This window comes from Suncus etruscus, chromosome 17, assembly GCF_024139225.1.
Source record: "Suncus etruscus isolate mSunEtr1 chromosome 17, mSunEtr1.pri.cur, whole genome shotgun sequence".
NCBI classification, from domain to species: domain Eukaryota; kingdom Metazoa; phylum Chordata; class Mammalia; order Eulipotyphla; family Soricidae; genus Suncus; species Suncus etruscus.
The window spans coordinates 44,595,785-44,621,972 of record NC_064864.1 but is presented as its reverse complement, the minus strand read 5'-3'; the positions used below and the strand labels follow the sequence as shown (position 1 = coordinate 44,621,972).

Here is a 26,188-nt window from a genome sequence, read left to right as displayed (position 1 = left end):
CATGTGTGCATGTGTGCTTGTGTGTTTTTTTTTGTTTTGTTTTCTTTGCCCTCATGTACAATGCACGGTTGCAGCCCAGAAAAGGTGCAGTGTGAAGTCACAATTTGCCTGTACCCTCATTGGACTGGCCGCCACTGCCACCCCACCACAGCCCTCATTTATAAAGCGCACCCAAACTTTGATTTCTTTTTTTAGTAGAAAATTCTGCGCGTTATACTCAAATAAATACGGTAAACACTCTACACCATGTGATACATAAACAGTTAAATTACAATTTAGTATAATTCCATGGGGCCCAAGCAATGGTACAGCAGGTAGAATGCAGGTAGAACATTTGCTTTGCATGTGGCTAATCCAGGTTTGATAGATTCCCAGCATCCCATAAGTCCCCCAAGTAATGTCAGTAGTTATTCCTGAGAAGTCTCCCCTGAGCATTGTCAGGTGTTACCAAAACAAAACAAAAAAATCTAATTCCAAAGTAGGGCTCTTTCCATTTTAAAATGTTCATGGGGTGGGAGAGATTGGGTGCTATTCACCTTTCAAAAATTAAATAAAGGAGCCAGAGAGATAGCATGGAGGTAGGGCGTTTGTATAGCACCCAAAAACATATGAGCAACCTATTTTTGCTTTTTGTTTTGGATAGGAGGGCATATATGGTAGTGTTCAGGGGTCACTCGGTAATGCTTTGGGGACTATATGTGGGGCAGGGGATTGCACTGGCATCAGCTACATGCAAAGCAAGTACCTAAATCCTATACAATCAACTACTATACAGGCATGACCTCTTGCAGACATGAGATCAAGATTTGAAACCCTGGCATTACTCCCCAGGTGCCAACTGGCATCCTGATGGCACTGCCATTTGGGATCCCATGTCCCAACTAAGTATATAATCTCTGGTTTATAACAACCATAACTGAAATATATGACCCCTGCTGAATACTACAATTAAAGTGTGTGAACACCATGGCCAGGAAATGTGATTCCTTGTAAACCAATATGAACACAATAGGGCCTTCTGTGAGTACTACACCCAGAATATGCATAAGCACTACAACTAAGTACAAGTGTTGACCAGTACTGCAACTAAGCATGCGTGAGACTCTCAGACATCAAAGGAAAACAATAAAGGGAAGGAAAGTACTTAGAAAGAGCAATGGGAGGAGATTGGCTAAAGAAATAGCTCAACAAGTTGAGCCCATAATTTGCATGCAGGAGGCGTGAATTTGGTTTTGGCACTACTGGGTTATTAACTATGCATCACAAGGAGCAATCCTTGAGCACAGAGCTGGGAGTAGTCCCCTGAACACCACTGGATATGGTTTCTCCTACTTTTCCCCCCCAAAAGACCCCACCTATGTGTGGATGGGTCAAGTAAAAATAAAACCAAACGAAGACATGGAAACTGTTAGACAACTTCTAAAACTATAATAGTGATTTACAACTTTAAGGAAATGTTTCAGACACAACCAACATTGATTATCAAGCTGATTATCTGCATTAGCACCCCCTTCCCACTATTTGGCAGTGTTCAGAGCTTACTCCTATTTCTGCACTCACAGATCATTCCTGGTGGTGCTCAGAGGACCATTTGGGGTGCTAGAAATTGAACCCTGGTTGGCTGCAAGCAAGGCAAATAAATGCACTACCTGCTGTAATATTGCTTCAGCCCCAGAAACTATGGACTTGAGGTGTAGATTACATTTTCTCTAGAAATTCACAAATAAAAGGCTTACTTTTACTGTTTGTTAAGGAGGGGTAAGAGGGTGAAGGTTGTTGCTTAAACATCATATTCCTGAAATAGTATCATGTGACCCCTTGCCCCCACACCAACATTTCTTACCCGAAATAGCCACTTTAATACAGGAATAGGACACTGGACATAATGATAAGCAGAGGTAAGAAAGCCTTGTGTTGTCAGAAAAATCTGATCTGTTTTTCCTGATCTGAAAAATTAAGATAAAATTAAATTAACTATTATTTTCATGGCAAGAGACTTCTACTACTACTATATCTGACATAATCTGACATAACACTAGAAAATGATTAACCATCTTCAACCAATAAAGGTAGATTCTACACCAAGAAGGAAGGCTTAGAATAAAAAAATTTAACTGATCTACTCTGACCATATTATAATTGACTGAGCAGAAATTATATATGATAGACACATCTGGCAGTATTAAGAAGCCTATTAAATCTTCAAACAGTGCTTCTGTCAGCTGGAGAATGTACCTTCTTTCACAAAACTCAGCACTAGAGAGAATGTGAAAATAAGCATAAGTAAAAATGTGAGATTTCTGAGAAATTGAACACAAAGAGCTTTAATGTACCTAAAACAACTAGGTGATAAAGACAGTAAAAAAGAAATGCATATTAAGTGTTAGTCTTGGACTTCTATATGTGAACTTCTTTTACAAAATAATCATCTGCTATTTTATAGCTATTTTTATTGTATACTTATCTTAATCTAATCAATAAAGGCATGCAATATGCCAATAAACTATTTTATGCTGTGTCCTAAAAATAAATTAAAAAAACCCCAGCACTTCCAATAAGAAAGACATTAGAAAACTAAACACATCATAATGAAAATTAACCCACTAGAACTGGGGTGGGTATTTTTTTTCTGTCAAGGGTCATTTGGCTATTTATATCATCACTTGTGGTCCCTACAATAGAAAGAGGGCCATAGGCAGTCAGTGAGAAGCATGCGTTTACTATCATGAAGACCATGACTTTGTAGATCTTATCTAGTGTGCAGGGTGGGCATTCCCCATCCTTGATTTTTTTTTTTTTTTTTTTTTTTGGTTTTTGGGCCACACCCAGCGGTACTCAGGGGTTACTCCTGGCTGTCTGCTCAGAAATTGCTCCTGGCAGCACGGGGGACCATATGGGACACCGGGATTCGAACCAACCAACCACCTTTGGTCCTGGATCGGCTGCCTGCGAGGCAAATACCGCTGTGCTATCTCTCCGGGCCTCCCATCCTTGTTTTATTTTTTGTTTTGTTTTGGGGCCACACCCAGTGGCGCTAAGGGATTACGCCTGGCTATGTGCACAGAAATCGCTCCCAGTTTGGAGGACCATATGGGATGCTGGGGGATTGAACCACAGTCTGTCCTAGATCAGCCGTTTGTTTGCAAAGCAAACACCCTACCGCTGTGCCATCATCCCAGCCCCAGCCCATTCTTACTTTAGATAATTAAATGAGAAATCTTCTAGAGCAATTTTTTTGGGAGGTCATACCCAGAAATGCTCAGGGGTTATTCCTGTTAATATCCAGGGGATGAGATGGGATGGATGCTGAGGATCAAATCTGGGTTGACTGTATGCAAGGCAAATGTCTTATTCACTGTACTATTGCTCTAGTCCCCCATAATAGAATATTATGAATAAATAAACAAGACAAAACACTTTTTCTACTTACTTAAGAATAAGCTTTTCCACAGCACTCTGTCCAATAAAACCAGAATCTCTTAAATCCAAGGTATACTGATTGAAAATTTTTCCAGAATTAAGAAAATTAAATATTTCTTCACCTGGATGATGATCAGGGATAGCATCAATTGTAACTGAAAATTTCTTTAGAAATTCCCTTTAAAAAAGAAAAGATTATTGAATACCAAGCAATTTTTTTCTGGAGGCCACAGGCAGTGCTGGGGACCTAATTCAGGCCTCCTACATGCAAAAAGAATAGTCCAGCCATCGGGCTGCTTCTCTGTTTCCAATTATGTATAGTTTTGTTGTTGTTGTTTGGTTTTTTTGGGGGGCCACACCCAGTGACATTCAAGGGTTACTCCTGGCTATGTGCTCAGAAATTACTCCTGGCTTGGGGGACCATATGGGATGCCAGGGAATCAAACCGTGGTCCATCCTAGGTTGGTGTGCGCAAGGCAGACACCTTACAGCTCGCACCATCGTTCAGGCCCCATCCCTATGTATAGTTTTATATTTAAAAGGTAGGTGAAAAATTTTCACCTTTACTATTTTTTCTTTAACCCTTGTCCTTTAAGAAAAAAAAAAAAAAAAAAACAATTTACTGAACTTAAAAACAAATAACTGTAATAGGCTGCCTGTCTCAAATACAGGCAGGGGATGGGGAGGGGCATTTGGAGGGGGGAATATTACACTGGTGAAGGGGGGTGTTGTTTGTGACTGTAACCCAGGGGTCTCAACTCAATTTACCTGGGGGCTGCAGGAGGCAAAGTCGGGGTGATCCCGAGTGCAAAGTCAGTAGTAAGTAACATTGGGGGGAGTGACCCAAACAACTAAAACAAAACAAAAGATTCCTCTAGGGCAGGGCCACAAAATGTATGGAGGGCCGCAAACGGCCCGTGGGCTGCGAGTTTGAGACCCCTGCTGTAACCCAACTATAATCATGTTACTTAAATAAATATTTATATAAAAAATAGGTGAAAAATTTTTTCTGAAAAATTACACTGATCTGGGGCCGGGTAGGTGGCGCTGGAGGTAAGGTGTCTGCCTTGCAAGCGCTAGCCAAGGAAGGACCGCGGTTCGATCCCCCGGCGTCCCATATGGTCCCCCCAAGCCAGGGGCGATTTCTGAGCACATAGCCAGGAGTAACCCCTGAGTGTCAAACGGGTGTGGCCCAAAAACCAAAAAAAAAAAAAAAATTACACTGATCTGAGATTAGAAGGCTATCAAGAAAAATTATATCCTCCCACATTTTGCTAACAGTCCAAAGTTACTAAATTTATGTGAAAAGAAACAGTAACCAAAAAGAAAAGATAAATGATTTAACTTGGACTTAACATTTGGCTTTAAAAATCTATTAAGAGATTGACTAGACAACCTATCACAGGTTATATGCGTAACTTATTATTATTATTATTTTTTTTTTTTTGTGGTTTTTGGGTCACACCCGGCAGTGCTCAGGGGTTATTCCTGGCTCCATGCTCAGAAATTGCTCCTGGCAGGCACGGGGGCCCATATGGGATGCCGGGATTCGAACCGATGACCTTCTGCATGAAAGGCAAACGCCTTACCTCCATGCTATCTCTCCAGCCCCGCGTAACTTATTTTATTGCACTGTATTACACTTTATTGGGATTTTTTTTTTTTTTGGTGGCCTGTCGGGGACTTTATTGGGATTTTTAAAAACATTTAAAATTACTGGCAATCCTAGGCTGATCAAGTCTGTTAGCACCATTTCTCCAAAAGTATGTGCTCATTTTGTCTTGTTATATCATGTTAAATTAAGAAATTTACAATGCATTTTAAAGGGATGGTGAAGGGGGAAGTTAGTTGAGATTTGAGCCACAATAAGTGATGTTTAGGAGATCATGTAGTGCTGGAGATTGAACTAGGGTGGGCTATATGCAAGACAATGCCCCTTAGCCCGATTACTGTATCTCTGGGCTCTATATACTTGTTTTGTTTTTAAATACACACATTTTTGTAATACATAAGAGACTAAGACACATTGTAAAGATAATTCCTACATTACCAGGGAAACAAAAAATTATGATAGCTCAAAATACTGAAGTGCTTGTTTTGCATACTGGAAACCCAGGCTTAATCCCTAGTATTGCAGAGTCACCTCCATGTAACTGCCTCAAGCAGCCAAATGGCCCCACTTCCAATGTGTAAACATGCTATGAAAAATACTGTACCTGTGCTCTTCTAAAAGGCCATCCTCATCATCTGTACTGTCTTGATCTCCAATTCTTAGTGGAGATTTGATGCCTCGGCCCTGCCTGATGTCTTCCTGTAGTTGCTTTTGTAGTTCGTCAAGCCTGAGAATTGAAAGAATGTTTTAAGAAAGGCTCACCTTAAAAAAGCAAACAAGGGCCAGAGATAGCACAGCAGTAGGACAGCCGTGGGGTATTTGCTTTGCAACCAGCAGATCCAGGATGAATGGTAGTTCAAATCCCAGCATCCCATATGGTCCCCCAAGCCTGCCAGGAGTGATTTCTGAGTGCAGAGCCAGGAGTAACCCCTGAGCGCCGCCAGGTGTGACACAAACACCAAAATAATAAAATAAAATAAAAATAAAAAAGCAGGGGCCGGGAAGGTGGCGCTAGAGGTAAGGTGTCTGCCTTGCAAGCGCTAGCTAGCGTAGGATGGACCGAGGTTCCCCCGGCATCCCATATGGTCCCCCCAAGCCAGGGGCGATTTCTGAGCGCATAGCCAGGAGTAACCCCTGAGTGTCAAATAGGTGTGGCCCAAAAACCAAAAACCAAAAAAAGTAAAATAAAATAAAAAAGCAAACAACTCCCCCCACAAAAATAAGGCTTTTTCTTATATCTAAAAGCAGCATCAAGAAAAGCTTTAGGGGCTAGAGTGGTGACACAGCGGTAAGGTATATGCCTTGCCCGTCCTAGCCAAGGCCAGACTGGGTTCGATCCCTGACGTCCCATATGGTCTCCCAAGCCAGAAGCGATTTCTGAGCGCATAGCCAGGAGTAACCCCTGAGCGTCAGAGGGTGTGGCCAAAAAAAACAACAACAAAAAAAAGCTTTAGTACTTTGTTAAACATGTCAAATCATGTCTAAAAACACAGAGATGTACATATTCTTCATTAAAACACAGAAAATCTTTTAGCACATAGGCTTTAACACAGCTACTGATATGATACAAGAATACAGTTCCATTTCACACAGACTTGAATATCTCTTTTCATCAGCACCTAAAGAATGACCTCCAGGGGGCTGGAACTATAGCACAGCAGTAAGGTGTTTGCCTTGCACGCAACCAACACAGGATGGACTTTGGTTCGAATCCCGGCATCCCACATGGTTCCCCGAGCCTGCCACGGTGATTTCTGAGCACAGAGCCAGGATTAACCCCTGAGCACCACTGGGTATGAGCCCAAAAAACAAACAAAAAGAATGACTTCCAAGTGATTTAATAAAAGGGCAAGAAAAATGTCAGAAAATAAGCATTGTTAATTTCACTGCTTATAAAATCCTTAAAAGCTCATTTGAAAGATGGAGAGATAATACAACATGCCTTGCACATGTCCTACCCAGGATTGACCCCCAGCACTCCATCTGGTCTCCTGAGTTCCACAAGCAGTTATAAGCTACACCAGGAATAAGCAGGAATAAGGAAGCAGGAATAAGCTACACCAAGTGTAGACCCCAAAAAAGAAAAATAAAAAAGCTCATTTAACTTCTAGAAGACCAAAGTCTGATCTTGTGCACATTAGATTAGCAGCAGCAGTGATTAACTTTGTCACCATTATTACAATACCTAACAGGGAGTACCTACTACCAATAGGCACCACATCAAGGACTTCATGTGTCAACTTTTTTTTTGTTTTTGTTTTTGTTTTGTTTTTGGGTAACACCTGGCAGCGCTCAGGGTTACTCCTAGCTCTACACTCAGAAATTGCTCCTGGCAGGCTCGGGGGACCATATGGAATGCTGGGATACGAACCACCGTCCTTCTGCATTTAAGGCCTTACCTCCACCGTGCCATCTCTCCAGCCCCCATGTGTCAACTTTTTAACCCTCAGAATCCACCTAATAGTTTACTATTCAAATTTTCTATGAAGAAACAGACATTAATAAGCTAATTAGTTCAAATTCACTAAAAAAAGAGCTACATGGGATTCAGAGTTTATAAGTCTCTGCATATAGTACTGCTTTGTCCATATTAAGTCTTTATTTTTGGGGTATGCGGAGGATTACTTTACGTGGTGCTCTAATATGGAATTGGAGACTGAACCTAGAGTTTCTATATGCAAAAAAAGATGTGCTCCAGTCTGTTGAACTCCCTATGTCCCAAGATCAAGTGGTTGTCTTTTTAGGTGGTGGGTTTCCATCCAAAGCAAAGCTCAGGAGGCCTGGAGGCCCCTCCTAGGAATTCTGGTTGATAAAGCTGAGGACACTGCCAATGTTCCTAGAACTCTTGGAGCAGTGTTTGGGGATAGAAAGGCCACACTCAGAGGTATTTAGAGTACCACGGACTACTAAGGATCAAACCAGAATTGAAACATGCATCTTTTTGACCTTATTATCTTTTCTCCCAATATATATAAAAAAAAAAATTGGGGGGGTGGCACAGTGGTTACTCCTGGCTCTGCGCTCAGAAATCACTCCTGGCAGGCTCAGGGTACCATATGGGATATGCCAGGGATGGAACCCAGTTCTGTCCCGGGTTGGCTGCAACAAGGCAAACAAATGCCCTACCGCTGTGCTATTGCTCAGGCCCTCCTCCCAATATTTTAATAATAACAATAATTATTTTTTAATCACATCCAGGGCTACATTGGGATAATTACCCTGACTGCACGCAGGAATCCTGGTGGTACTCAGGGGACTATATAAAGTGCCAGTGAATGAACTTGGGTCAGCTATATATATTTAAAGCTATTAGCCTGGTTTTGGTTTTTGGTTTTTGGGTCACACCCGGCAGCGCCCAGGGATTACTCCTGGCTACATTCAGGATTCGCTCCTGGCAGGCTCGGGGATCATATGGGATGCCGGGATTCGAACCACCGTCCTGCATGCAAGGCAAGTGCCTCCATGATATCTCTGGCCCTAGCTATTAGCCTTTTATTTTAGATTTGACTCTTGTTAGGATAGCTGGAGCCCAAACCTGGGTCAGCCATATGCAAGGCAAGCACCCTACAATAGCTATAGGCCAAGTTTTTATTTTTAATTTTTGGGGGTTTTGGTCAACATCACGCAGTATTCAGGGCTTAGTCCTGCCCATGATCATTCCTCAGGGCCAGAGAGATAGCATAAAGGTAGGGCATTTGCTGTGCATTCAGAAGGACGGTGGTTCGAATCCCGGCATCCCATATGGTCTCCCAAGCCTGCCAGGGGCGATATCTGAGCAAAGAGCCAGGAGTAATCCCTGAGCACTGTCAGGTGTGACCCAAAAACCAAAAAAAAGTCATTCCATGCAGTGCTCAGGGGACTAAATGAAGTGTCGGGGATTGAAGCAGTCGGCTGCATGCGAGACAATCATCTTAAACCCCTCTGGCGCAAGGTTAAGTTTCTAAATCAAACTTCGATTCTTAGCTGCAGTTTCACAGTAGTGAGTATAACACAATTGTAAGTGAACATTAAATGTAACAATGCTGTATCACTGTAGGAAAGATAATTAAACTGAATGAGAATCATGTCTTTTGGCACATGTAATGTTTAATTATTTGTTATTATCTGTTATTTATTTCACTAATGACTAACTCATTACCTTTGGATATGTAAGCTAACGCAGATGACATGAATCTATAAAATATTTAAAAAATTTTACAATGGAGACTTTTCCTGTTTAGCACTCAGGGCTTGTGCTTAGCACTCTGGGATCACTGCTGACAGGGCTCAGGGGACTAAATGTGGTAACTGAACCCACAGGTATCATGTGGGATGTGATCTGATTATGTAGTAACTGATCAGCAGTGTAAAGGCAAATACTCTATAACCTGAACTATTGCTACTGCCTTCTGCAGACTTTGCGGGGAGTACTCAAGGGTAATTAATTACTCCTTGCTATGTTTAGGAATTACCCTTGCTTGACTTGGGAGTAATTCCACATGGGATGCTAGATTGAACCATAGCTGGTCACAGCTAAGGTGAACACCCTATTCTAGCACCAAGGAGACAAATTTGTTTTAGGGTCATAGCTGGTTCTCAGGGGTTACTCCTGGTTCTACAAAGAGTGAAATCACGTCCGGTGTGCTTAGGGGACCATATGAGATGACAGAGTCTGAATACAGGTTGGCCACATGCAGCCAAAAGACAAATTCTTTTTTTTTATTTTTTGGTTTTTGGGTCACACCCGGCAGTGCTCAGGGGTTACTCCTGGCTCTATGCTCAGAAATCGCTCCTGGCAGGCACGGGGGACCATATGGGACGCCGGGATTTGAACCACGGACCTTCTGCATGAAAGGCAAACACCTTACCTCCATGCTATCTCTCCGGCCCCCAAAAGACAAATTCTTTAATGGAACAGGAGAATAGTTTCAGAGCTTCACACATGTAAGAAATATTTTTTATCACTTGAACCACATTCCCAATCCCTATAATGAACTCTGATCTACTAATTGTCATTTTGTGGATTTCTACCATCAAGAGTCAGGAGGAATCTAACCCAAGAAAAATAAATTAACACTGAGCCATATCCCTGCCCCTTGTCTACAATGTCAATAGTTAGCTACTTACTACTAAGTCTGAAATATATATAACATACCAATCTCAGCCCTAATGCACTCTGAAGCTCTCTGAATTAGGTTTAATCCAATCACTGTGAGCTACAAAGTAATAAAGTTATTCATGATTGAGTTTCAGGTGTACAATGTTCCAATACCAATCCCTTGACCAGTGTACATGTCCCTCCACCCATGTTTCTAGTTACCTTCTGGCTCCTCTCCGAATTGTTGGTTTTTTTGGACCACCCTGTGTTCTCAGGCCCTGCACTCCTGGCTCTGTACTCAGAAATAACTCCTAGCAGTGCTCATGGAACGATATAGGATGCTGAGTATTGAACTGGCATACTATATTTCTCTGGCCCCAGAGTATAAATATTAATTCTAAATTATATATAATTATATAATATATATTATGGGGCCAGAGAGATAGCACAGCAGTAAGGCATTTGCATTGCATGCAGAAGGATGTTGGTTCAAATCCCAGCATCCCATAGGGTCCCCCGAACCTGCTGGGGGCGATTTCTGAGCGTAGAGCCAGGAGTAACCCGAGCGCTGCTGGGTGCGACCCCAAAACCAATAAATAAATATTAAATTACATATAAATATATTATCATAATATATTAAATTAATATATTATTAAATTATATATATAAACCTCTTACAATATATATGTAAGATGTTTAGTTTTATTTTGGTGTTTGGGCCACATCTAGCAGTGCTCAGGGGTTATTCCTGGCTCTGCACTCAAGATTGCTTCAGACAGGCTTAGGGGACCATATGGTATCCCAGATCCATCCTGGGTTGGCTGCATGCAAGGTAAATGCCCTACCGCTGTGCTATCACTCTGGCCCCAGATATTTTTATAAATCATGTTTGATTATGTTGATTTCTTTTTTTTTTTTTTTTGGTTACACCTAGAGGCGCTCAGGGGACACTATGGGATGTCAGCAATCCTGGATGTCCATCCTGAATTGTCAATATTTTTTCTATTCTTTTTAAAATAATTGCTGTCACTTATCTGGAAACAAGTGTATTATGGCCAAATATCTCAACTATGTGTGCAAGGTGAATGCCCTACTGCTGTGCTATCTCTCTGGCTGGTTATGTTGGTTTCAAAACTTGAGACTGTACAGGGCACATTTCTTAAAAGAAATTTAAAATTTCTTGAATATTTAATTAAAAAACAAAAACCAACACGTTTGGACTGGAGATAACACAGCAGTAGGGCGTGCCATGCACACAGCGAACCCAGGACAGATGGTGGCTCGAATCCTGGCATCCTATATGGTACTGTGAGTCTGCCAGGAGCGATTTCTGAGTGCAGAGCCAGGAGTAACCCGAGTGTTGTCATGGGTGTGACCCAAAAACCAAAACCAAAAAGAAACCAAAAACCCACCACCCAAAAAATAAAACAATTTTTGCATGCAGAAATTATTTTCTATTAAAAAGATGTAATCCTAATAATAAATTAATTTGTAGGCCTAACAAAAGATTTATTTAAAAACAAATGTTTTACTTTTTTGTTTTGTTTTTTGTGCCACACCCAGTGGCGCTCAGGGGTTACTCCTACTTCTGCACTCAGAAATCACTCCTGGCAGGCTGGGGGACCATACGATATGCGGGGGATTGAACCTGGATCTGTCCCGGTCCGTGGCCTGCAAGGCAAATGCCCTACCACTGTGCTATCGCTTTGGCCCCTATTTTATTATTTTTTATAAATTTTTTAATTTAGGTTGCTATGTTTGTACTGGGTCAGCTTCAGACTCAATTTTTACTAGAATGAGAGGTAAACAGAGTCATGAAAAATCATTCTGGTGACACAACAGAAAACTAGCAATCTCGGGAGGAGAGGGTGCACAACCCCCTGCCCTACCAAAGCCATGCACGCTGCATTCATCACACAAAGAATCACTGTTTTGCTGATGGCACTGCCTCACTCCGCTATATGATTCTCTTTGGGGACACCAATCTGACCAAACTTCAGGTATGCTGATAACACCAAGGCTTTTTGCAGAGAGTACTGGTATTCTTACCTCACATCCTTTTTCTTCCAGGAGGCCTGTTAGCTGAGAACATGCCTCACAGAAGCCATAGTGCCAATAAAAGTGCTTTGAATTGCTAGATAACTTTATTTGTTTGATGCTGTCTTTCCTATAGGAACACACCACTTTAACAGAATGGACAGATAACAAGAGCTTACTAAACCTTCTGCCATTACATTAATACTTAACTGGAGATAAAATAATTTTCAAAAATGTGTTTGCTGCTGTATTTTATTCTTTTCTCTTTTCTCACTATTCTTTTAAAAATAACTGCTGTCACTTATCTGGAAACAAGTGTATTATGTCCAAATATCTCAACTATGTGATGCATTTTCTTTAAAGAAAGTTAAAAATATTTTTTTTAAGTCACTGTGAAAATAGTTATTCAGGGGCCCGGAGATATAGCACAGCGGCGTTTGCCTTGCAAGCAGCCAATCCAGGACCTAAGGTGGTCGGTTCGAATCCCGGTGTCCCATATGGTTCCCCCGTGCCTAACAGGAGCTATTTCTGAGCAGACAGCCAGGAGTAACCCCTGAGCACCGCCAGGTGTGGCCCCCCAAAAAAACAAAAAAAAAACAAAAAAAGAAAAGAAAAGAAAATAGTTATTCATGATTGGGTTTCGGGCATAAAATGTTTAAACATCATTTCCTTCACCTGTGTTCCCTTTCCTCCAGGAATGACTCCCCAATCCCATTTACCTTCGACCCACTAGTCTGCTTCTACAAGAGGTACTTTAAAAAGTTTTGCATTGTGGTTTCCAGTACTGTTGCTGATAGGTTTCATACATAACACTTTACCACCTTCAGCATCACCTTTTCCTCCTCCTTTTGAATATTTCCCTCTACTATACACATTAAGTCCTCCCTGTCTAATTTTTGTTTTCTGGGGGCCACACCCAACAGTGCTCAAAAATCACTCCTGGCAAGCTCAAGGGACCATATGGGATACTGGGGACTGAACCTTGGGTAGTTGCGTGCAAAGCAAATGCTCTGCCCCTGTGCTATAGTTTCAAGCCCCTTGGTTTATTCTTTTAATCACATCCATTGGTGCTGGGTGGTAGAGGTGGTGTCTACCCCCAGAGGTTCTTGGAGAATAAGGTGGTACAAGAATCAAACCCAGAGTTCCTAAATGCACAACTAGTGCTCATTATATTTTTAATCATCTTCCTGCTCTAAAAGGACATATAGTGTATAATTACATTTACATTAGGTATTTAGATTAGCATACAGTATACAGAAAGAAGGTAGAGTACTAGAGGCTGTGGGGAGAAAAGAACCATGAGTTATTATTTAACAGATATGAATTTAAAACTAGGAAGATAAAAAGATCTGGAGGTGGGTGGTAGTGATGATTTACAACAACGTGAATGTACTTAATGCCAGTGAACTGTTTATTTAAAAATGACTAGGAGTTGGGCCGGAGAGAGAGCATGGAGGTAGGGCATTTGCCTTACATCCAGAAGGACAGTGGTTCGAATCCTGGCATCCCATATGGTCCCCCATGCCTGCCAGGGGCGATTTCTGAGTGCAGAGCCAGGAGTAACCCCTGATCACTGCTGGGTGTGACCCAAAAACCAAAACCAAAAAAAAAAAAAAAAAAGACTAGGAGTTAAGGCCTGAGTGATAGTATAGTAGGTAGGGTCCTTTACTTGCACTTCTTGCACACAACCAACCAAGCATCCCATGTGAGCCCTGAATGTACCAAGAGTGATTCTTTTTGTTTGTTTATTTGTTTTTTTGGATCACACCCGGCAGCACTCGGGGGTTACTTCTGGCTCTATGCTCAGAAATCGGTCCTTGCAGGCTCAGGGGACCATATGGGATGCCGGGATTTGAGCCACCATCCTTTTGCATGCACGACAAATGCCTTACCTCCATGCTATCTCTCCGGCCCCCAACCAAGAGTGATTCTTAAGAACAGAACCAGAAGTAAGCCTTGAGCACCACCAGGTATGGTCCCAAAACTATTAAAATAACAACTTGGGGCCGGCACAGTAGCACCAGAGTTAAGGTGTCTGCCTTGCCTGCGCTAGCCTAGGACAAACCACGGTTAGATCCCCCAGCGTCCCATATGTTCCCCCAAGCCAGGAGTGATTTTGGAGTGCTTAGCCAGGAGTAACCCCTGAGTGTCACTAGGTGTGGCCCAAAAACCTAAATAAAATAAATAAATAAATAAGACAACTAGGGCCAGGGACAGATTTACGGTAGAGTGCACATGTGTGTGTGTGCATGTAGCCCTGGATCAATTTCCATACCACCAAAAAAAAAAAAAAAAAAAACCCAAAAAACTTTTAAAGTAGGCATGGGGGATGGAGCAATAGTACAGCATTAGGGTGTTTGCCTTGCATACAGATGACCCAGGGCAGAGCCAGGTTTGATCCCTGGCATCCCATATGGTCTCCCAAGCCGGCGAGGAGCAATTTCTGAGCGCAGAGCTAGGAGAGCCAGGTAGGCCCCAAAACAAAATAAAATGAAAAAGTGGGGACAGGGATGGGGCTCATATGGTGTAACATGTGCTTTGCCTATATGGGCATCCAGACTTGATCTCCAACTCAAGAATATGAATAAATTAGTAAGTTTTTTTTTTTTTTTTTTTTTTTTGGTTTTTGGGCCACACCCGTTTGACGCTCAGGGGTTACTCCTGGCTATGTGCTCAGAAATCGCCCCTGGCTTGGGGGGACCATATGGGACGCCGGGGGATCGAACCGCGGTCCTTCCTTGGCTAGCGCTTGCAAGGCAGACACCTTACCTCCAGCGCCACCTACCCGGCCCCTAAATTAGTAAGTTTTATGGTATAACTTATCTCAGCAAAAATATCAAAATATCAATATATGAGCAAGAATTTCAGTTATCAAATATCTAAGTAGAAAGAAAATGTATTACATAATGTGATGTAGGCAAAAACACTAATTTTCTGATTTAAGGCATGAACAATACTTATTTCTAACACAGTTGAGAGAACTGTTGTAGTGGCACTAGAATAAAATGCAAGATAATATTTCATTTTCAGTGTTAAATTTAGCAAGGTAGTTATGAAGCCAACTAACCTTTGTGTGTCTTCCATTTCCTTCACTAGACGGTCTAATGAATTTGTGTAATTTCCACTATGAGTACTTTCCTAAAACAAGAGAAAATTTACAAATATTTATAACATCTTAGTAGAAGAATTGGAATGTTTTGTTATTTAGAGTACTAAAGAATATTTTTTATCTCAATATCCTGGGCCATGAGGGTACCTTTCTTAAAGGAGAATTTTCACCATCATGCTTTAAATCTAGTATTTTGTACTATGAGCAACTTGGTTTTATAATCTATTAGAAGAAACACTACTCATAAAACTTTACTTAAACCTTAGGGAGTGACTAAAAACACCCAAAGGTTCCCTGTCTTTATTTTTAAATTCTATTTTAAGCAGAATCAAACTGCTGATTTTTAGGTGTTATCATGGAACATTAACACCTTCCCCACCAAATTTAACAGACATAAAAATTTAATTCAGCGTATTTCCCAAGAGAATGAAGCACTTTATAAATAAAATTGCACACCACAATTAACAACATTTCTACACTCTACCTTCATTTACAGCAGTGGTCTCCAAAGCAGGGGGTGTGCAAGGTGATCCATTGGGGTGCAGGAAGAAAATAATAGAACTTCTATTTATATGGAACTTCTATAGAAACTCCAGTAGAATTAAGTCTATAGTAACTTCTATATAACTCCTATAGGAATACTTTTTCCCCTTATGCCTTTGTATATGCTTTAGAAAGTAAACAGTTACACAGCAGTACATGTATATATAATCTGTAATCATACATATATACTGGGATACATGCACAAGTTTTATTTTACTAATAGAATGTATGTGATCAAAGAAGTTTGGAGACCACTGAAATCCAGTAACAAAACTAAAGATAATGGGAAATCCAATAACAGAAATCATTATTTTACCAGTTTCAGTTCAATTATGGGTCATAAATTTGTAAGTTTAATAATCTATCCCTCTCTTTCACTGATAAATTCAACTTTCCCTTTAAAATAAGGTCAATATTAAAGCTACTTACTGTATAGTCTGATGGTTGAGGTTTAAGCCCTTTGGAAAGAGCAGGAGGCTTTCCTGTAGTTCCAGGCATCTGACTGAAGTTCAAAGCCATTATTTCATCCAGTGATTTTAAAGTTTCTTCCTCTTCATCACTATCTAGGTTGTAACCTAAACTTTCTTCATCACTATCAAAATCATCCCTTAGTTTTCTTTTCAGTGCACTGCTACCTGCACTGAAATTTCCTGAATACTCTTTATCTAAAGGGGCTTTATCTGATGATCCTGGAGGGTGTGGTGGGATACATGGCACAACTTCCAAAGCAGCAGGAGGAGACTTTGTAGAAGTGCCATAATCTGAATGCAAAGATCCCCCAAAAATTTTCCCTGAAGACACACTAGAATCAGATTTATGAGTCTTCGTTTTGTGTTCCTTGTGTTTGGATGACTCTGAAGAATGTCCGGTACATTCTTTAGATGAGGAACGCTCTTTATCTTTTCTAGGAACTGGGGGAGCGCAACATTTAACAGTGAATGGTGCCCGAGAGGAACCAGCACTTGGAACTAGAGAGAACGAAGGTAGAAGTTTTGTGTCCTTTGACACCACAGGACTAGCACTTTTATATTTCTGAAAGTTGCTAGCTTTTTTAACTCCAGATTTTTCCTGAGGTACAGGTAAGTGGGGCTTCTGCATCTTAGTCTCTTTGGTACTTTCCACATGGATGTGGTCACCATTCCTCGAAGAATGGTGACCAGAATTTGTAGATGCCAAGGCTGCAGAGGAGCAATCTGCTTCTTCACTTGGTTCCTTAGCTATATCTTCCAAGCGCAGTACATCACCAGGGGTCTTCAGTGCAATGTGTCTTATAAATTTCTCTTTCTGATGTGGTCCTTCAGAACGCTTCTCAAAGAAGGACTCTTTTGCTTTTGGCATTACAGATTCTCTTGTGCTTTTTAGATCTGAGTCCACAGAGTTCCTTTTTCTTTTGTCAGGAAATTTATTCTTAGAGCCTGATAAAAAATTTTTGCCAGATTAGTGTAGTTTATGTTCTACTTGACTTAAGTCATCTATTCAACATTTTGACAAAATGTTTAAATTCTAAAAGTATTTCTTTTTACCACATACGTACTGAATGACAAAAATTAAGAGATCATTTAATTGGAGCCAGAGATATAGCACAGTGGTAGGGTATTTGCCTTACACGCAGCCATTCAGAACAGATAGATGGTGGTTTGAATTCCAACATCCCATATGGTCCCCTGTGACTTCTGTGCACAGGAGCGATTTCTGTGCACAGAACCAGGAGTAACCTGAGTGCCGCTGGGTGTGGCCCAAAAACAAAAAATCAGATTTTTTTAAATTAATTGATAAAATACTGGTATCCAAGGCCAGAAAGTAGAGATTAAGAAAATTACTTTAGTATAGAAAGAGGAGGTACAGTAAATGCACCCCATATACACCTCAACCCAAGCCCTTTGCCTGGTCTGTCTTGTGAATTGGGGGACCAAAAAAAAAAAAAATTACTTTCTGGGGCCGGAGAGATAGCATGGAAGGCAACTGCCTTTCATGCAGAAGGACAGTGGTTCGAATGCCAGCATCCCATATGGTCCCCTGTGCTTGCCAGGGGCGATTTCTGAGCATAGAGCCAAGAGTAACCCTTGAGCACTGCTGGGTGTGACCCAAAAACCATAAAAGAAAAAAGAAAATTACTTTGCGGGGCCAGAGAGATAGCATGGAGGTAGTTCGTTTGCCTTGCATGCAGAAGGACTGATTCAAATCCTGGCATCCTGTAAGGTCCTCTGAGCCTACCAGGAGCGATTTCTGAACATAGTCAGGAATAATGCCTGAGTGCTGCTGGGTGTGACCCAAAAACCAAAAACCAAAAAAAAAAAAAAAAAAAAAAAAAAAAAAGAAAAGAAAAGAAAAAGAAAATTACTTTGCATGCATTTGTAGCCCTGACAAAGGTTCAAATCCTGGTGCTGGGCAGAGTCAGAAGTGTTCCCTGAGCACAGAGCCAGGTATAGCCCTATGTACTGCTGGTTTGGCTCTCTCCTTTCAATACAGCTGTTCAAGAAACTTAAAGCTAATAAAAATTGCTCAGTCATTCCAAAGCTGCTAAAAGTTTACTACTATAAATGGAAGTAAAAATATTACTCTCAAGGCCAGAGACATGATAGCACAGTGGGCAGGGGATTTATCTTCCATGTGGCTAACCGGATTTGATCATCAGCCTCCCATATGGTCCCCCAGAACCTGCCAGGAGTAATTTCTGAGAGCAGAGCCAAAAAAAACCCCTTGAGTGCCACTGGGTATGACCCAAAAAACAAAAACCAACCAAACAAAAAAATATTACTCTTCACATATAAACTTTTTGGGGGAAGGGGCTTGGGTCACACTAGGCAGTACTCAGTAATTACTCCTGATGGTACTTGGGAAACCATATGGGATGTCAGGGATCAAACCTGGGTCGGTCACATGTAAGGCAAAACACCCTATGTGCTGTGCTATTGCTCTGGCCCCCAAAAACTTCATCTTTTTTTTTTTTACTAAGCAAAGAATTACAAAGGTACTTTACCTTAGTGCATACAATTTTTTGTTTATTTATGAGCTACACCCAACTGTGCCTTGCACACAGCCGATCCAGGACAGATGGTGATTCAAATCCCGGCATTCCATATGGTTCACCGTGCCTGACAGGAGCGATTTCTGAGCACAGAGCCAGGAGTAACCCGAGCGCCACCAGGTGTGACCCAAAAACAAACAAACAAACAAACAAAAAAATACCAACAGAAACAAACTTAAGGGGTCACCGTGATAGCACAGCACAGCAGGTAGGGTATTTGTCTTGCATGTAGCTGACCCAGGTTTGATCCCTTGAATCCCATTTGTACTTGGAGTCTGTCAGAAGTAATTTCTGAGTGTAGAGATAGGAGTAACACCTGAACACCACTGGTGTGGCCCACCACCACCCTCAAAAATAAAAAAATAAAAATAAAACTTAAGAGTAAAGTAATTATATTTGACCAATAATCTGGAAAGTTAAAAATGAAAAATTAATAAAAATGTCCCATCCTCCATTCTTCTATAGATATTACTAAGAAATAATTCCAGGTTCACAGTTTCCTGAAGTAAAGGGTATTATTAATTTTTTTGGTTTTTGGGTCACACTTGGCAGCACTCAGGGATTACTCCAAGCTCAAGTTGCTCCTGGCAGGCAAGAGGGATCATAAGGGATGCCGGGATTCGAACCATTGTTTGTTCAATCAGCTGCGTGCAAGGCAAAGGCCCTACCACTGTGCTATCTCTCCAGCTCCAGGTTAAGGGTTTTATAAAAAAGAACAGGTACAGCTTAGAGATAGTCCAGAAGAATAAGATGTTTGCTTTGCACACAGTATTCCCAGCACTGTCAAGAGTGATTCCTGAGCTTAGGCCCAGGAGTAGCCCTGACCAATCTGATGTGACCCCAAAGAAGAATAAAAGGAAACGAAACAGAATACTTTTTTTATTTTGGCTTTTTGGGCCACACCAGGCAGCGCTCAAGGGTTAGTCCTGGCTCTACACTCAAAAATCACTCCTGGCAGGCTTGGGGGAACCATATATGAGGCTGAGGATTGAATCTGGGTCAGCCACGTGCAAGGTAAATGCTCTACCCACCGTTCTATAGCTCTGGACCCAAGAGTACTTTCTAATACTTGACAAGCTATCAAATAATTGGGTCAAGAAGTATGGTATGTCATGTGTTTGCCTTGCATGTGAACAACTCTGGTTTGATCCCCAGCACCATGAGGCTCTCCTAAGCCTTGAGTGAATCCTGAGGAGCCAGGAGTAAGCCCTTAATACTGCTCAGTATAATCCCTAATTCTGTTCAGGAACCACTCCTGGTATGCCATGTGGTTCCTGAGCACCAGCAGTCGAGCAGGAGTAAGCCCTGAGCACCACTGGTGTGGCCCCCAAACAAAAAATATGTTTCTTTCTAAGATTATGTTTCTTGGGGCCTGGAGAGATAGCACAGTGGCGTTTGCCTTGCAAGCAGCCGATCCAGGACCAAAGGTGTTAGTTCGAATCCAGGTATCCCATATGGTCCCCCGTGCCTACCAGGAGCTATTTCTGAGCAGACAGCCTGAGCACCGCCGGGTGTGACCCAAAAAACAATCAAACAAAAAAAAAAAGATTATGTTTCTTAATGTAACCCAAGATTCAGAAGACCAGGAGCATCAGTATGAGAAACTCTATAAGGCAGAGGGTCAAGGCAAACCATGTGCACTCAATTTCAGGATTACTCCTTTTAAATAAAATTTTACCAAAACTAGTCTGAGATACTCACCTCACCTCTAGGAAGAAACGTGCATGTGCAAACAAACTTACTTTAAAAAGCAATACTATTGGGCCCGGAGAGATAGCACCCCTGAGCACCGCTGGGTGTGCCCCCCCCCCCAAAAAAAAAGCAATACCACTAAAATGCAAATTTATTTAAAAATTTATAAATTCACATTTGATTCTACCTGAAGGTTCCCAAGAATCAGACGAGGATCTTTTTCTGGATAGATGTCCATTTTCCTATCAGCAAAATAAAAAAAAAGATAGGAGTTAGAGGCAATAGAGAATACATGCTTGTTAAGCACAAATTCCCAGACCAAATAAAACAAGCATCTACATTTGGAGATAAACTCCAACTTCTGTAATAAAATATTTTAATCCTTAAATTTTACCAGAGAAAATCATTTGAATTATAGAAATGTCTGAAAATAGTTTTTATAATGTAAATTTAGATATTATATAATTACTTGAGATTAATAATAGCACACTGTACTATAATAACAGTCTGCTTAACATTTGCCAAATGGACACAACTCACACTAAATATATGTACCTCCAAAACCAAATCTCATATCATTTAAGTCAGCATAACATTTTCATAATATCTAACTTCCTTTTTGCTCTATATGTAGAGAAGCTTGAAACTTCGACTTTCCAAGGGAAAGGGAAAGTTTTTATACTAGTTCAAGTATTCTCTATTCTCAAAAGAGAAATCTGATGCATAGGTTATTTGGATAGTTACAATGTCAATTGTTACCATCTTTAAGTTTTCTAAGATCATCATTCAATTATCTAAGATTTATGTGAAAATATTAACCAGATACAATTAAACTTCAAAATGTGTCAGAATCATCTGAAAGGCTTTTAATCATAGTTGCGGAGTTCTATCTTCAGTTTTTCTGGTTGGTAGGTTTGGGGCCGGGCCCAGACTAATTCTTTTTGTTTTGGGCCACACTCCATGATGCTGAGGAGTTACCATGGATATGCACTCAAGAATTACTTCTGGCACTGAGAGACAGGAGGGGAGGGAAGGGGAGGGGAAAGGGAATGAAGGGGGAGAGGAAGGGGAAAGAAAGGGAAGGGGAAGGGAAAAGAAAAAGGAAGGGGAAGGGGACAAGGGAGGGGAGGGGAAGGGGAAGGTGAAAGAAGGGGAGGGGAGGGGGAAGGGAAGGGAAAGGGAACGAAGGGGAGGGGAGGGGGAAGGGAAGGGGAAAGAAGGGGAGGGGAGGGAAGGGAGAGGAGGGGAGGGAGGGGAGGGGAAGGGAAGGGAGGGAAGGAAAAAGGGAAGGGGAAGGAAAATCTTTGCTCCTGGGCATGAAAAATTTCTTTGTTGTATTTTTTGGTTTGGGGCCCACCTGGCTATCTATATGATAATGGCTTATTTCTGGCTTTGGGTTCAGATAACATGTGGTCCAGGGGATTGAACCTGAGTCAGACATACATAAGATAAAAAAAATTAAGGGCAAGAAAACATTACAGATTTTTTTTTTTTTTTTGGTTTTTGGGTCACACCCAGTGACACCCAGGGGTTATTCCTGGCTCTGCACAGAATTTGACACAGTTCTAGGAAACCTCATGAAACTATTTTCTACAAAACTATGTATGAACAGTTATTTCCTTAACAATAGCAATTGTGTTAATATATTTGTATTTAGCACTTTAAACATGACAAAAAATAATTTAGTAATCATTTTACATACCAGGTTTGAAAGATTACTTTTTCCAGGTATGACATCATTCTGTTTACTCTGCTCTTGCACTGGTTTACATTTTCTTCCTACACTCGAGGATTTTAAGGAAAAATTACTTGCTTCGGAGAAAGAATTTTCTGAATTGATTCTCTGTTCCATTTGCTCCTTTCTCAACTTTTTTAGTTCTCTTTCTCTGCAGTAAGAAGCTAGTGATAACTGGAACTTAGCACCCAGTGGGCTTTCTGCTGGATGGTGCCTAGATAGGCTGCTCCTGCTGCTTATACTTCTGGAATTGTTCTTGAAGGTGTCAGCTTCTGTCACTGTGGCCTGCTTTATGACATCTGTACTGGTCTTGCTTCGATCTCTGTCCTTCTCTCTGCTCTTCTCATGAATAAACGATGACTTCCTTCTGTCTGGAGATCGATGTTTTTTCTTTAATGCCTTCATGTCTTTTGACAAATGATATGAAGGAACACAAACTTTTGTAACTGTCTTTGGATATTTGGTGACTAGTGACACACATGGCCGATGTGACTCATGTACACCATGCTCCCTATGGTGTTCTTTATCACCTTTCATTAAGACTTCTAAAATAGGACTCTTTTCTGATGACACCCTTTTGGGTTTGGATTGTTTTGGTGAAGATAATTTCCTTTCAAACTGCTCTGTCCCAGAGATGGGCAAGCCATTTCCTCCATATTTGATGCTTGATTTTTGTGGAGAATCCAACATATGCCTATCTGAATAACCAATTAAAACATAAAAATTGTGTGTTATTGAAAGTAACATTTTGTATTACTTAAAATGTTATCACAAAAATATTAAAATAAGCATTTTGGAAGGAAAGGAGAAATTAGAGCAATTTCTTAATATTCTTTCTTTTTTTTTGGAGGGGGTCATACCTGGCAGCGCTCAGGGGTTACTCCTGGCTCTATGTTCAGAAATTCCCCCAGGCAGGCACAGGGGACCAACCATATGGGATTCCCGGATTGATTCAAACCACCGTCCTTCTGCATGAAAGACAAACGCCTTATCTCCATGCTATCTCTCCAGCCCAATTTTAATTTTCTTAATATAATAGAAGTACTTTATAAAAGTAAGAATATTGGGGCCAGAGAGATAGCATGGAGGTAAGGCGTTTGCCTTTCATGCAGAAGGTCGGTAGTTCGAATCCCGGCATCCCTGAGCCTGCCAGGAGCGATTTCTGAGCATATAGCCAGGAGGAACCCCCTGAACACTGCCAGGTATAACCCAAAAACCAAAAAAAAAAAAAAAAAAAAAAAAAGAAAATCAAAATTGTATAGTATTAAATGAACATTATTGATTGGAATGTTAATGTAAAAAAAGTATAACAGTACTTTCTTCACAATGTTTAGAACTTACCTTTGGAAAAAAAGACATTACTTCTTCAATTTTATTTTTTGGTTTTTGGGCCACACCCGGCGGTGCTCAGGGGTTACTCCTGGCTGTCTGCTCAGAAATAGCTCCTGGCAGGCACGGGGGACCATATGGGACACCGGGATTCGAACCAACCACCTTTGGTCCTGGACCGGCTGCTTGCAAGGCAAATGCTGCTGTGCTATCTCTCGGGGCCCACTTCTTCAAATTTTTTAATTCTAAACTGTTTAGCCAAACTTTTAACCATTTTAAGTAGACTGAAAACTTAATTCACTTCCCTCTCTATACTCAAAAAGATTGCACACACACACAAAAAAAAATAGTAGACATACCTTGTTCTGAAGCTGGTTTGAAGAAATCTATAATTGACTGCTTCCTGAAAATAAAAGCATAACTAATATGGTATCACATAAGTATTAAAGCCTCAATAACAGATTAAGTGAATTTAGAGAGTATAGGTTGGACTTCACCATTTGGTGTGATTAATCTTATCTGACAAATGGTGGCAATGCTTTTGCAAAGAAAATTGGGAAAATCCACATTCTGCAGGAGTAAACTTATAAAAGCACACTGAGATTTATGATTGGAATGTGGAACTGAGAATATGTAGTGTTTCTTAGGACTGAAAAGCTGGCTGTTACAAGATAGAACAAAAGATCTTTTTTTTTTTTGGTTTTGGGGCTACACCCAGCAGTGCTCAGGGGTCACTCCTGGCTGTCTGCTCAGAAATAGCTCCTGGCAGGCACGGGGGACTAAATGGGACACCGGGATTCGAACCAACCACCTTTGGTCCTGGATCGGCTGCTTGCAAGGCAAACGCCGCTGTGCTTTCTCTCGGGCCCAGAACAAAAGATCTTGAAGGAGATCTGAGCTATCCCAAGGTATCTCTGGTGAGTGGTATAAAATAATGCTGAAGTTTTGCTAAAAGGATCTTATAAAAACTGAGTAATAATCAGAATCATAATAAAAGTAGATGATGGCATGGCAATATGATTTGGCTAGTCTGGGGAAGCAGTTGAAAAAGTATGCTGTGGGCCAGAGACATTTAGTTGTGTCTAGCTAGCTTTGCATGCTGTGGCCTGAGCTCGATACCCATCACTCCACATGGTTTTCTGAATACCACCTGATATAGCTCCAAAATAAAACAATTTGTACTAGGCAAAAGGCAGAAAGAATCCAGTACTTGGGGCTAGCGAGGTGGCGCTAGAGGTAAGGTGTCTGGCTTGCAAGCGCTAACCAAGGAAGGACCTTGGTGGTTCGATCCCCCAGCGTCCCATAGGGTACCCCCAAGCCAGGGGCAATTTCTGAGCGCTTAGCCAGGAGTAACTCCTGAGCATCAAATGGGTGTGGTCCGAAAAACCAAAGGGGGAAAAAAAAAGAATCCAGTACTAAACGTATATTATCCTCTGTATGACACCCTTTTGAGTTTAGATTTATTATCTGAACATATTATCTTAACAGTATGATTCAACAAGTTGACTCTGGTGCTGCAATTTGTGCTAAGCCACAGTTAGTTGCTAAGCCATCAGAAATACATGTCAGCATGGATGTGTTAAAATAAGAGTAAAAATGTAAAGCACAGAATTCTAACAGTATTCATAAATATCACACACTGCCTTAGAAAACACAAGAAGAATGTTAACGAGAAAAATAAAAACTAAACGTTCTAAATCTTGAAGATTCATTCAGCAACCTACAAATGGATACAAAATGAAATAGAATAGCATTACCAACATTTATATTCTGAATTGTTCATGTATTTCAAGCTCAGATGCATTATGTAAAGCAAAAAATAATTTTCTGGCAAGTTTTGCTAAAATGTATCTTTACTGAAAGAATACAAGCTGTCAACTTGAAGTGGTCTTAAACATATAGCTACTATTGGCAGGACTACTTAATAATCCAATCCCCTTAATGGTTAATTTCCAGATCTTGCATATTTTACTATCACGTAAGAGTTATCCTGATCTTTTAACTCAGAGTTCATTCACAGTGTTTGTCTGAACTGTTGATAGAAAACTTAAATGGTTATGAAGTGAGTAACCAGATAAAGAAAAATCTATATATTTGTTTTCATAATATACACACAGTATCTCCACAAATGAGTAAAAGAAAAAAATGCTAAAACTTTTATAATGAGGGAAAGGATGTTTTCAGTTACTAAGGAAATACAGGAAAGAATTAAGAAGCAGCTAATTGGGCCCTGAGAGATAGCACAGCGGCGTTTGCCTTGCACGCAGCCGATCCAGGACCAAAGGTGGTTGGTTGGTTCGAATCCCGGTGTCCCATATGGTCCCCCGTGCCTGCCAGGAGCTAGTTCTGAGCAGACAGCCAGGAGTAACCCCTGAGCACCGCCGGGTGTGGCCCCAAAACAAAAACAAAACAAAAAAAAGAAGCAGCTAATTAATTTCCAACAAGATAACATGTTTTTACATCAATTATTACGCATAACACTATAGCTCTTCCTAGTAGTAGAGCCGTCTCTTTCTTATTGGTATCAGAGAGAAACTGGTTGTAGGTAAGACACACTGAAAAATAACCACAAATACAACTTTCAAGACAGAAGTTCCCTAAATTAA

At 40.9% G+C, this 26,188-nt stretch overlaps 1 protein-coding gene and 1 pseudogene across 1 annotated transcript in view; one reads left to right on the top strand and one right to left on the bottom strand.

Annotated features, from left to right (window-relative positions):
* The window catches only part of SLF2 (SMC5-SMC6 complex localization factor 2), a 65,793-nt gene that overhangs the window by 37,832 nt on the left and 1,773 nt on the right, over positions 1-26,188 (bottom strand). The window contains exons 2-9 of the mRNA XM_049790803.1: positions 23,942-23,985; positions 22,221-22,951; positions 20,706-20,760; positions 16,228-17,213; positions 15,214-15,284; positions 5,637-5,759; positions 3,431-3,598; positions 1,844-1,946 (exon numbers count right to left, since the gene is read on the bottom strand). Coding sequence (XP_049646760.1) covers positions 1,844-1,946; positions 3,431-3,598; positions 5,637-5,759; positions 15,214-15,284; positions 16,228-17,213; positions 20,706-20,760; positions 22,221-22,951; positions 23,942-23,985 — 2,281 coding nt within the window. The remainder of the gene's footprint in view (positions 1-1,843; positions 1,947-3,430; positions 3,599-5,636; positions 5,760-15,213; positions 15,285-16,227; positions 17,214-20,705; positions 20,761-22,220; positions 22,952-23,941; positions 23,986-26,188) is intronic.
* On the top strand, positions 17,573-17,712 carry LOC125995650 (uncharacterized; annotated as a pseudogene).